Genomic DNA, 13,715 nt, shown 5'->3' on the forward strand with positions numbered 1-13,715 from the left:
TGCGCTCTTATATTAAAATCGACCAAAATTGGACTTGGAGGGTTTTTGCAGTAAGCCCACGATATATTACCAACATTAACTAAAGCTGTTGTCTCAAAATTACACTTATATGACATTTTGACCAAATTTTTAAACAAAAAATAAAACTATTTCGTAACCCTAATTACCAGGACAAATTAAACACAAAAGCCGCCACAGAATCGATATATTCCTTGATCAGTATAACAAACTGTGCCATTGCCGATAGATCTGATAACCCCAGGGATATTACGATACAACTGACTTATAATTCCATGGTTAATCACTATATTCGAAATCCGGCTACATTATGAGGTTGATTGGCGCCCAACAGAGAGGCAAAATTTAAAAGCACATATTGCGAAATAGTAATACGTCCAAATTAAAAGGATCTTTAGAATGAATCGTTCTTATAACTCACCATGAGGATCTTAATGCTAACGTAATTTGATGCTGAGTAATTATCTGAAATTTTATTAAATTGTTTTTACGAGTTTAGATTTCATCAAAATGGCAAATAAATTATTCCTATTATTTGAAAAAGTGTTTTATAACCCTATTTTGGATAACGATCGATTAATATTTGAAATAAAACCAGAAAAAAACTTCTTCTCACTAGTTTCATTAGATCTTCACTCTAGTTTGACATTTTAGACATTTAAGCGACATTTTAAGCCAAATTGTTATTTTATAAGTGATACAAAATTTTCCACTCAATAGCTTACTATAAAATGCCTAAATTTAAACCATATTTTTATCACATATTAATTTTTTCAGCCAGTAAAGCCAATTTTAGATTCCTACTGAAAAAAATAAAAAACCTGGAACACATTTTTTGACGCATTTTTCTCTCGACTTGGTTACAAATGTTTGCCAAATAATATTAGTTACAGTAAAAAAAAACTACTTTTTTTCAATTTATTGTAAAACTACAAAATAACTCAAAATATATTTAAATGTTTCTAAAGCTTTTGACACAATCAAATTTTTTCAATTCATTGAAAAACTACTCAATAACTCCAGAACGATTATATTTACAAAGAAACTTTTAACTCAAAGAACAGGGTACAGTTGAATCAACTTTAAAGTAAGGTCTATTATGCCAAGAATCAATGAATAGATTTTAAAAAGGCAACATAATGATCAACGTAATTTCTCAGAGTTTCATAGAAGGTTAAATAAATTTTGCATACAGACTTGAATTTTTAAAAGGAAAATTAATCTATTTTTAGATAGCAAATATTTTGGAATCATAATTCATATAGTCACTATATAAATAAGATTGGTTCAATTGGAGTGGAATTACTTACTTACTTGCACAATTTTATTTACCCAAACTGAGACTGTAGTGCAGGAGGAACTTTGCTTCAACAACCTTACTATATCCCATATTTACAAAAAACGGAATAATAAGAGTCAAAATTGATAGATTTTGTATTCGTAGATCGTCTGACGTCAATAGCACATCTATTCACCGTTGATTTGAGGGTTGATATCAACGTAAAAGACGACGTTGGTTCAATAAACAGAAAACGTTATTTCTGTTATGGGATTGTGCCGTTTTGTCAGCGATGATTTGTAGTCATTACATAAATTAACTTCCGAATGTTTCGGACATTTTTTCAATCTACTGCAATTTTAGATTAAAATATTAAAAATTTAGAATTAAAAAAATATCCCTGCGTGTATTTTAAATTTCCTTACATTTCAACTGCCTGGAATAAAAAAAATTAACTACCTGGATTTAAATGACGCTTTGATCCAATTTCTTGGATTTTTAATTTCCTTACATTTTATTTAACGGAATTAAATGTAACGGAATTAAGTGTCTAGAATTTAAAAAATGCTTAAATCTGAAAAAAAGATGAACTGCCTGAAAATGAAAAAAGAAATGAAATATCTGGATTTAAAAACCTTGGACTGCTTGGAATTTAAAAAAAAATTCTAAATAAAATCCAAAACCTGGAAAAAACTTTAGAACTTGTAAGGACCTTTTAAGTAAAGACGCTCATTACCACTCGTCTGAAGCTTAAAATAATAAAATCTTCACATGAGCTTTCAAAATTTTTAGATTTTTTTAAGCCTCTGGCAGTAAGATTCATTTAATTTATTAAACAACTAATAATTAACTCGAAATCAGATGTATTTAGAAAAAAAATTGTAAGAACCTTTTTTATGGGTACATTCATTTCCTTTTAAGTAAAACTAAAATCAATAAAATTATCCCATGAGTTTTCAATTTATTTAAATTTATGTAAAACGTTTGACCATCAAGATTTTTTCAGTTCATTGAAAAACTACTCTATAACTCCAGAACGATTATATTTACAACGAAACATGTATGAAGCAGATCGTTTCTCTAAAGAAATACGTCAACTTTCAGATAAAACGACAATTATTACAAAATTTTAAATAAGTATTAAGCCGTTGTATTTATAAGAAAACTTTTAGGGACCTTTTTGGTAAAGACTCATTTGCTTTCATAATTATTTACTTATTTTATTGGGTATTACGTCACTATTTGATTTATATGTCACTATAGTGACGTAATACCTAATAAAATAAGTAAGTATTTATAAATTTGGCACATCAATATAGATTTTAATTAGCTTTCATGTAAAACTAAAATCCATAAAATTATTATATGATTTTTCAAAATATGCAAAATCTATTGAAAAATTCCTAAATATCTATAAATTAGCTGTATTTACCAATTAACTTGCAATTACTTTTCTGCTAAAGACTAATTAATAAAATCTTTTAATGAAGTTATTAAAATTTTTAGATTATTGCAAAGCCTTTGACTGTATCAATTTTTTTTTCAATTCATTTTAAGATTAGTAAATGACTCCAGAATTTTAGATTTTTATTTTAAAGACTCTAGTTTTTAGAAGAAAACTTGTATGGACCTTTCTGATGAAGAAACTCATCAACTTCCCTATAAAATTAAACTTCTTACACGACTTTTCAAATTATTTAAATTTTTCTAAAATCTTTAACTATACTTAATAATATTTAATAGCTTCAAAACCATTCTACATATTTGCAAGAAAAGGTTTAAGGACCTTTTTGGTAAAAACATTCCAGTTTTCTTCTAAAACTGAAATCAATAAGATTGTCACATGACTTTCCAAAATATTTTGATTTTTGTAAAGCTTTTTTAGTATCAAGATTTTTTCAATCCATTGAAAAATTATTAAATAACTCCAAATTGGCTGTATTTCCCAATAAACTTGTAATATTCTTCCTGCTAAAAAACTTCTCAGCTTTTATAAAATCAATTAATTCGTTAAATAAGTTTCCAAAATATCTATATTATTGCAAAGCCTTTGAAGGTATCAAGATTTTTTCAATCCATTGCAAAATTAGTAAATAACTTTAGGACGATTATATTTAGATTCTAGAGGGAGACTTCTATGAACCTTTTTGATAAAGAAACTCATCAGCTTTCATATGATACTAAAATTCTCACATGAGCTTTTAAATTGTTTTGATTTTTGTAAAGTCTGACTCTATCTAGATTTTTTTCGTTCATTAAAAAATATTTAATAACTCTAAAAAGGTTTTATTAACAAGAAAGCTTTTAAGGACCTTTTTGCTGAATAAACTCTTCATCTGAAACTAAAATCAATAAATTCTTTACATGACTTTTCATAATATTCAGATTTTAATAAAATTTCTAATAATATCCAATAATTATTTCCGGTTCTTTCCATAGAACTTACAAGTAAAAGAGAGAGAAGGATAGATAATTATTACAAATAAAATTATTTTACCTTGAAAATGAATCATTAATAAGCATAAATTAATACTCTCCAGAATGTTCTATACATAATAAATGGCAAACTTATATAATGTTAAATAATATATACGATGCATCAAGCCACTAAATTTGAAATGATATTGACGAGGTAGATACAGTGAAACGAAACCGGCATAAGCCAATTAAAAACGAAAACGCTACCTAAGTTGACCTTGCCACACATGCAACGGTGACAAAAAAAATTCTTATTATAAAATTGTGACGTAATAATGATTTGTGCACGTAATCTACACGCGTCTTGTGCATCTAAAATGAGCGTGATAAGATAACTCGGATCGAATTAAGCATAATGCGAAGCCCTTATATGAAACTAAACAGATGCTTGCGACCGCGAATTCTAGGTTATGTATCTCGGTAAATATATTACGTAGTCATGTTCGTGAATGGTGAATGTCGGATGAGGAAGCAAATATTTTTTTTGTGGAAATAATAAAAATGTGCTGAAACTTAACCAACCCCTGTATGATCGTGAGCTTCCACCAATAAAGCGTGATAACTCACCGGTCGGAAGGGAGTTCATCAAGTTCCGCAGGAAGAACGAGGGGCCGTCGTGTATCATTTAGGGGATGTTTTAACCCTTAATTAGGCGACGCGACAACGATCACCAGTGACGACGGGCACATAAAAAACACCGGTTTTTCCGGCCAACATATGCTGAATGTCGACGTGTAATATAGGTTCGCGATCGCAAGCAAGTTTGGTTTGATCTGTAGATATTGTACTGCAATCCAATATACCAACCAGCAGCACAACAAGAGGGCTAGCAAACAAATACAACAACTAGCGGTTGCGGAGGACCACCACGGACACCGAGGAGCAGCAGCAGCAGCAGCTGATCGAGCGAGCGGACTATTTTATAATACTACAACAACATGGGCGCGCGGAATACGCAATTGAGTGAAGGAGCAGCAGCACTAGCACAAGCAGCAGCAGCAGCAGAAGCAGAGCGCTGAGCCCGCCGAGTTGCCGCCGCCGATTGATCCCTCCTGCCCCGACACCATGCGAGGAAAATAAGCGCGCCACTATCACTCCGCAATCTCAACATAATATAAATTGTATTTAGGGGTTTAAGATTTTTTTTTTTTAATAAAGAAAAAACTTGAAAAATTACCTGGACTAAAATGAGAACGTTTCGAGTCGCCGTTTTCCGAGGCGCAATCGAGCGGTCGTTTTCTGGAATCCGCGATCTCCGGCGAAGGGCACGTATCCATACCCGAGTCGGCGGCCATCTTATTAGTCCATCAGCGCAGAGCGGGAATTTAGGGGCGAATACACAGGGACACACACAGTTCGGGACTGTGGCACACACTACTTTCGCGTCGGCGACGGTTTTGCGCACACTGTGTACAGTGTATAGGTTTTTGAGACACTTGTGAACACTAGTTTTGAACTGTTGTTCGACTCGCTCTCTCTCTCTCTCTCTCTATCTCTCTTTCTCTGTTACTCCCTCACGATAAAAATGTTTCGTATGAAATACAATTTTGCGCCACCACGAGAGACGGACGGGGGCCGATTCTGCCGCGCGAGTGTATACTAACTGAACTCAACCAGCCAAACCAACGCAGAATTTGATCGAGGCGTACAAACTGACGAATTTAGTTGCACTGTGCCGCGACGGACCCGCGACCAAGTTCCCGCGCGTTCGCCGTTGATTAGATAGCACAAGGATCACTCCCCTCTCCTCTCTCTCTCTCTCCAAGCTTTCGTCCACGATGTTTTTTTTAAACTATATGCTATATTTATTGTTCCTGCTAAACTACTGCGCGTTTTACTGAGCTTTTTTACGACCTTGAAGATTTTTGACTTTGTAAACTAATAAACGCATATATGCGTGTGTTTTTCGATTCTTTTATAAGCACTCAATGTTCGGTACAATTCTTTTGCATATATCATCAGTGGACCACGTGGGTTTTATGTAGATAATGTTGAACCAAAAGATCCTTTTTTTTTAAATCTACAGGGTAGTCCAGTTTAAACGTCATTAATTTTAATACGTGATAGAGAATTTAAAAAGAAATAGACTTTCATTATAATATTTTTCTCAAAAATGTTTAGTAACAAAGATACAGGGTACAAGAATCTCATCCATTATTCTCCAAGAGACCAACATACAAAATTGACGAAAACAAAGACAAAGTCACGGTCTCACCACATATAATCACAGGCTACACGTGTTTCGCTCTAGTTAGAGCATCATTAGGGCTAAACTTAACAATATTACTTAAACAAAACTAAAAACTTACATGAAAACACTAAAAAACAAAGATGTATAAAAAATAAAGATGCTATTAACAAAATTTTCATAGCCCTTTTAGTTTTTAAGATACAGAAATTTTTGCATTTCGAGACCCCCGTCGTATCTCCGAATTCGTTCTTATAGATACTTTTCCGTAGAATCTAATGGTGTAGATATTTTTTTTTGATTAACAGTTTTTGATTATTTGTTATAGATTTGTTATAATCCAAACTTATGTTTTTTTAAATGGAACTCTCTATATATTTAAAGTTCATAAAATTGGTCTTTTTTTTACCTTTTCAAAAATATATAACAGTATGGACTTATTTTCAAAAATACGCAAATAACTAAGAATTTTTTAAATTAAATGCATAATTTAATTGTAGGCCATAAATAACAAAAATTGACAAATAAAAAGTTACAAATTAATAACGACGAATGGAGAATTGCATCATTCTTATTTTTTTTGTAATAAAGGAACATAAAAAACAAATATATAAATTTAATAAGCACTATAAGAAAATAATTATATAACAAAACAACATTTTTACAAGAGATGTTTAAAATGACCACCATCTTCTCTGATACAAAATTGGCACATTTTTGTAACCCTTTGAATAGCATTCAAAATAATAATTTGTCTTGAAGTTCTATAAGATTTATTTATTAACGGTATCCACCAATTTTACAAAAATAAAATAATACAAAAGATTCTAATATTAATTCAACTTAAGCTTGACAATAGTAAGACATAAATCAATGTTACCAATTAATTTAAAGAAACATGTCAATTTAATAAAAAAACAATTTATTTGTAATTTTTTTGTTTCTTGTTATAAATGGCCATGGCCTCCCATTAAGTTATGAATTTGATAATTCAAATTTAGAAAATTGTAATTGTTTTTTGCGTATTTTTGAAAATAAGTCCATACTGTTATATATTTTTAAAAAAGTAAAAAAAAAGGCCAATAATAACAGAACTATAATTATATAGGGTGTTACATTAAAGAAAACATAAGTTTGGGTTATAACTCAAAAACTATTAATCAAAAAAAAAATTTTTATACCACTAGATTCTATGGAAAAAAAATCTATAAGAATGAGTTTTTACTTTTATAAAAACTGTAAAAATAACGAAGATACGACGCGACGGGGGTCCCAAAATGCAAAAATTTTAAAAATGCCCTGTATCTTAAAAAATAAAAGGGCTATGAGAATTTTGTTAACAGCATCTTTAGTTTTACGAAAAAGTAGCACAGTGTCGCGAAAACCGCAACTCTCTATCTCTAAAAATTTCGGAGATATCCCGCAAAAGTACCCAAAGTGGGACACCCTGTACATAAATAAACAATAATTTTTTAGGTTATAAATGTACAGGGTATCCCAAATTCGAGGGTGACCATTGGGATCTCGGAAACCGTAAGAGTTACGGGGTCGGTCAAATGGAGGCAAAGTTGCGCAATTTGGAGCTTAATAAAGTGACGTTTAAAAAATTTTAAAATTTCAGATACTTTCGGAGATATCCAAAAAAAAACGTAATTTGTAAAAATTGTTTTTACCTTTTATGGACTTTAAAGAGATATCGGAAAACTAAAAACAGTTTTTCACTTAAATTTTTTATGCTCTACAACATGACGCATAAAAAAATAATCCGACGTTTCGTTTTTTCTCTCATTTTTAAAAAGTATTTTTAATTGCCTGTAAAATGAGGTATCGCACTTGCATGTCCGATTACCCCTAGTAGTTCCCATAAGGACTCCATAAGTGCAAGAGAGAAAGATATATCAATGGGATTTCCAAATAAATTGATTTTATATAAACTGAAGCTATAAAATACTCTGTATTTGATATAGTTTTTTTTAAACTAATTCAATGAAAATGTATCCTCATTGATGTATAAGAATCAAACCCGGTACCACAAGGTTAGAAGTATGGGTGTAAAACCTATCGACTATACGGACCCAATGTTAAATAACTTAACAAGTTAACCAAAGTTAGCTGAAGAAAATGACTAAAAGGAAATATTAAAAAATACTTAGCTAAATTAAATTGTTAAAAATTAAATTAGGTTCAAAAGTAAACACGTCATTCATACACTCGAGAATAGGACTCTTTTTGGCTTTTGTAATTTCCATTTTCTCCAGATGGTCAAGATTCTTCCCTTTAGGGCATTCATGAAGCATTTCAGCTCCCACCCCTAGAGAAAAATTATGTGTTGTGGCCAGCAAATGGTTAACCAACGCTGATTTGGTATCACTGACATTGGTATTTTTATATTTTTTAAAAAGCGCCACGTGTTCTTTAATGCGTGTAGAGCTTTTTCTTCCAGATTGGCCAATGTATACTGCGTTGCAATCGCCACATTTTAGAAAATAAGCCCCGATTTAGAAAGAGCGCTTGCTTTATTTACTGTACTGACCAATTGGTTCTTTAAATGATTGACTCTCTTAAAAGCGTTTTTTATATTTAGAGTTTTAAAGAATCTTGCTAAATTTAAGGAGATTGAACTAAAAAAGGACAAGCATCTAAAGGAACTTTTTGTGTCGTTATTATGAACTATATTGTAGGTCAATTTATATTTATTTAAAAATTTGTAATAAATTTTGTCTATATATATAAAGGGGAAATCCATTGTTGAGAGCAATATGTTTTATAATATTCAGTTCTTTAGCGAAAGCTTCTTTTGACAAGGGGATATTAAACAATCTATAAAAAAATGAATTTTAGGAGGCAAATTTGTACGAGTAGGGAGAATTTGAAGAGTACTGAATTACATTATCGGTAGTGGTGGGCTTACGATATATTTCAAAAATAAGTTTATTATTGCATTTCTTAATTAGAAGTGAATGAAATGTTTGGGTGTAAGGAATTTTCAAAACTAAGAAAATTTAGAAGGTCTTCTCTGCCATTCCAGATTATAAAAATGTCATCCACATACCTCTTATATACCGTGAGACAATCTCTAAACCTACCCTCAACTATTTCTCTTTCTAGATCACTCATGAAAATCTCACTTAGGAGCGGGGAAAGACATGAACCCATAGCCAAACCTGTGATCTGCCTAAAAAAGATACAGGGTGTTAAAATTAAGAAAAAATATTTGGTTATTTATCATTTTAAACTACCAGCTCAATTTTAATTAAATTTCACATGCAGGTCATTGTAGTAAATTGTCAAATATTGATAAAGCCAATTAAAGAAAAAGCCAGTGGCGTAACATACGGAGAGGTTTGGTTCTTTTTTGTCTAAAATCTGCGAGGTGATAAAATATTTTTTTATAAGAAGTCAACTGTTAGATTCTCCACTTAATTTGGAAAAAAAGGTATTCTTGCAAAATAATGATTTAAGGCACTGTTTTTAAAATATCTTAGTTTAATTGTACAGAAACGTAAGTTAAAATGCTGCAAAAACTTGCCAAATTAAACTTGCCAAATGAAATAATGACTTAGGGTAACTTTTGATCATCTTTTATGTCAAATTTTTTTACAATTTCAAGCCCGATTTCCTTTTTTTATAAATGTTTGCAATATTTTAGCATGTATTTCTGAACAATTAAATTCAGATATTTTAAAAACAGTGCCTTACATCATAATTTTGCAAGAGTAACTTTTTTTTTTTAATTAAATGAAAAATCTTCTTAAAAAAAAATTCTTCTAAAAAAAAATATTTTATCACCTCGCAGATTTTAGACAAAAAAGGACCAAGTCCCTCCGTATGTTACGCCACTGGTATTTCTTTTAAAAATTGGCTTCATCAGTAATTGACAATTCACTACAATGGCCTGCATGCAAAATTTAATTAATTTTGAGCTTGTAGTTTAAAAATTATAATAAATAAACAAATAATTATTCTTAACTTTAACACCCTGTATCTTTGTTATTAAATATTTCTGAGAAAAATTTTATAATGAATGTCTATTTCTTTTTAAATTCTCTATCACGTATTAAAATTATTGACGTTTAAACTGGACCACCCTGTATATTCTTTAATTTAGATTTTTCGCGAAAACAGAAGTCAACCTGGTATTTAATTTTAAATGACTCATACAGAGGGATGGATATCGATATTTACCAGCGGTGGCATTAATAATCAAGAAATTTGAAAATTGGTGTACAGGGTGTCCCATTTTCATGCGTTTTATGGGGTATCTCGCTTATAAATGGAGATCGAAGCTTGCGGTTTTCGCGACAGTTTGTTATTTTTTTTGTGAAACTTAATATGCCGTTGTCAAAACTTTGACAGCTGCCATAGTTTTTAATCTACAGAGTCTTTTTAAAAGTTTGAGATTTTCGAACACTCCTCGTATCTTTGTTACTGTAACATATTGAAAGAGTAAAAAATAGTTTTGATAGAATTTTTTATGTAGAATTTGATTCCGGCATCCATTTTATTGTACGGTTTTTTATTTTTGAAAAAAAAAATAAAATATAGTTTTCTTAAATGAAACACCCTGTATATTTATAGACCCTTAAATTAGTCGTATTTTACCCTTATCAAAACTATATAACACTATGCACTTTTTTTCAAAAATAAGCAAATAAATAACGCTTTTAGAAATTTTAATACAAATTTTGATATAGTAGGTCATGAATTAAAAATAAAATTTATAAAAATTAGGTGCTTATAATCGTAACTACACCGAGTTGTAATAAATATATGTAATTCTAATTTTATCCCTATCTAATCTAGCCCTTTAAAAGCTCACCCTGAATGCCTATTTCTTTTTTTCTTATTAGAATTTTATGATTTACTCGATCAAAAGCTTTAGTGAAATCAGTGTATGCATGCATGTGAGATTTTTCTTCCAATGATTCTAAGAGAAAATCAGTAAAGGGTAGTAAATTTAGTTCGGCAGAACAATGGGGTAGAAATCCGAACTGTTGTTTGATGAAGCAGCGCTTTAAACCTGCGAAGAGATAGTCAGACACTAGACTTTTAAAGATCTTAGGGATACAGCTCAAGATACTTATAGATCTGTAGTTGTTGATTTAACATGTATCACCCGTTTTCAAAATAGGAGTAATAAAGCTTGATTTCCAATGTGTGGAATAAGTTGTTAAAGACAAGTTAGAAATAATGTCGAGTGGTCTAAAAAATTATGGGAGGCCATCAGGACCAGGTCCTTTGCTTACCTCTAAAACAGATAACCCTTCATAAACTGATAAGTTAATAAATTAAACTGTGAAAGGCTTTGTCTCCAGAAAATACACGGTTAAGATATCGCAAAAATGAATTACGCCAAGTTACCCGTAAAAATGTATTTACGCGAATTGCGAAGTTACATTAAGTTCTCTAAAAAAAGGTCAAAAGTCCTGGAAATGACTGACACTGTAAACCAGCCTAAACTAATAAAACTAGTGAGAAGAACCTGTTCTAGAGGACTTCCTTTCGACCTAATCAAGTCTTATTTATTTGTCAAATCGTACACCTAGGGTCCAAATTAAAGATCTTATTAGTACAGAAGCCGAAGTCACTTGTGGTGTACCATAAGGGACGGCACTAGGCTCCATACTTTTTATTGCAACATTTTATTTAAAGAAGCGATGGCAGCATAAGACAGTTGTTATATAAAAAATAGCTTTAAGGCCATATATTAAAAAAATACATTAAAAAGAATACAACATACTTATAATGTTAACATAACTGAAAGTAACAACATTACCTCAAAAGTTCTTTCTCTAAATTAGTCCACATATTCATTTTACCGAAAATGTTAAAAAGTTGAAAATGGTTGTTGAAGCAAAAAAGAGAAAAAACATACATGCTGTTAAAAGATAGATACAAATAAATAAACCTAATTTAATCATTCCCGAAAATTCTCCAATATTACTCCTTAAAGTACATCGTTTTCACAATTCCCGACTTAGAAAACAAATTCCCATTTATGACCCACAATTTCACACTAGATAAGACTATAATTTACTACCTAAAGTTGACTTGGTGTTAAAATTAGTTAAAATTAATAGCCCTAAATACGTGTAATTTATCTTGTCACTCCACGTCCGCAGCTATTTTATTTTTATGTTGTTATATATTTTGTATCTCCCTAACTTTGTATTTAATTCCATGTTTTTTAGTATATGTAGTTTCAGTAAATTCTTTTCACAGACACATTACACGGACAACTGGAAAAAAACCAACATTTTAAAAGTTACAAAATTAATCTAACTTTGTACCTGTTGGCCGTATAGTTTCGCTCCCAGAAGCTAAAATAATATAAAGAATTTAATTCTTCTGTACGAAATAAACGGTTTAGCCAAGAAATCAAATTCCTGATCTCCAGAGAGATAAAGAGGGACATAGATAGTTACGTTTTTAAGTTTTCCTCATAGACCACAAACGACATTGACAAAAAACAAAGGCTGCATGGTGTTTTGAAAGCTATTTTTACATTTATTGTTACTGTTAAACCACAAATAGTTTAATATTGATATTGTTTATGACTGTTGCACTCACCAATTGTTTTTGAGAACATCATATCATCATATGCATGCGTTTATCATCAATTTTTATTGCACATAATATACCTAAACACTAAATATGTTTTATAAATATAATAATCTGTATATATGGTTTGAATCGCGTAAAACCAAAAAATCATTTTAAGTGTTTTTTGAAGACTGTATAATTTTGGTTTTGATTTTTTACCTAAACACTTTTACCTTACTATTCGAAATTAAAGGGGCCAAAACTTAGGTTTGATTTTTCGTTAATACAGAAGCACGTAGAGTCTATGCTAATGACACTTATTTTCTTTTACGTGTTTACGTTTATATCCAGGCAATTATATTTTTTTTATGATATTCGTCAATATACTCGTAATGAAAATGTTTGTTTGCTTTATATTTTATGAAATGTATGCCAGTTTCGAAATTTACATTTATAATTTTTGTTGTACACTCATTTCGCGGACACTCTGTATAATGACACAAAAATGCTCAAAGCTTTATTTTTCAGAATAAAAACGCTGATTTTTTAAAATTTTGAAAAAAATCCATTTCTAGAAAAAATAAAAATTTCGCTACTTTCTTAAATTTTGAGAAAAAAAAGAATATGAACTTAATTTCTAAACTTCTATCTATGTATCTATACTTTGTGGAGATATCATATGAAATGTGCTGTTGAAAAAAGGGGCAGTCTTCTTTTAAAAATTGAATTTTTTAATAAATTTAAGGCAAAAAGGATGACGAACGCTACATAAACAATAAGAGTATAACATCATCGAAAATTGAATGGAATATGTAGGAATAATGTCAGTTTTATATAAAAATAATGACATCAAATAGAAAACTCAAAACAAGACTTAACCTTCATTTCGCCGCATTTTTTCTACTATCTACCGCATTACTTTCTTGAAAAGCGGTCGGCACTAATTCAATACGCAGTCATATTTATCATCAACTTATTATAATTATTGTAAAAATTCAACTAACATTTAAGCAAGGTAATAACAAAAAATTAAGCTATAAGTCAAAACATAAATCCTTACCCACTAAATAAACTGGAATTTAAAGATGATTTTCGACTAAGACGACACTATGGACGACTGTACACACAAACAAGGAATTTTGAAAATGGGATGAGAAAACACGTAAAAAATGATTTTGACAAACAGAAAATTTCAGAGTGACAGGCGGT

General features: G+C 30.5%; 1 protein-coding gene across 4 annotated transcripts in view; it reads right to left on the reverse strand.

Annotated features, from left to right (window-relative positions):
- The window catches only part of LOC126743265 (RNA-binding protein Pasilla), a 144,031-nt gene extending 130,316 nt beyond the window's left edge, over positions 1 to 13,715 (reverse strand). Inside the window, exon 1 of one of the 4 annotated variants that reach the window (XM_050450268.1) lies at positions 13,567 to 13,715. Coding sequence is in view for 3 of the 4 variants with exons in the window: in XM_050450265.1 (XP_050306222.1) it covers positions 4,953 to 5,070 (118 nt within the window). In the remaining variant the exon portion in view is untranslated. Of the gene's footprint in view, positions 1 to 4,342; positions 4,416 to 4,952; positions 5,377 to 13,566 lie in introns of those variants that run through there. The other 3 variants (XM_050450265.1, XM_050450267.1, XM_050450269.1) reach the window with 3 other exon arrangements.

The sequence above is a fragment of the Anthonomus grandis genome, chromosome 12, assembly GCF_022605725.1.
Source record: "Anthonomus grandis grandis chromosome 12, icAntGran1.3, whole genome shotgun sequence".
Lineage (NCBI taxonomy): Eukaryota > Metazoa > Arthropoda > Insecta > Coleoptera > Curculionidae > Anthonomus > Anthonomus grandis.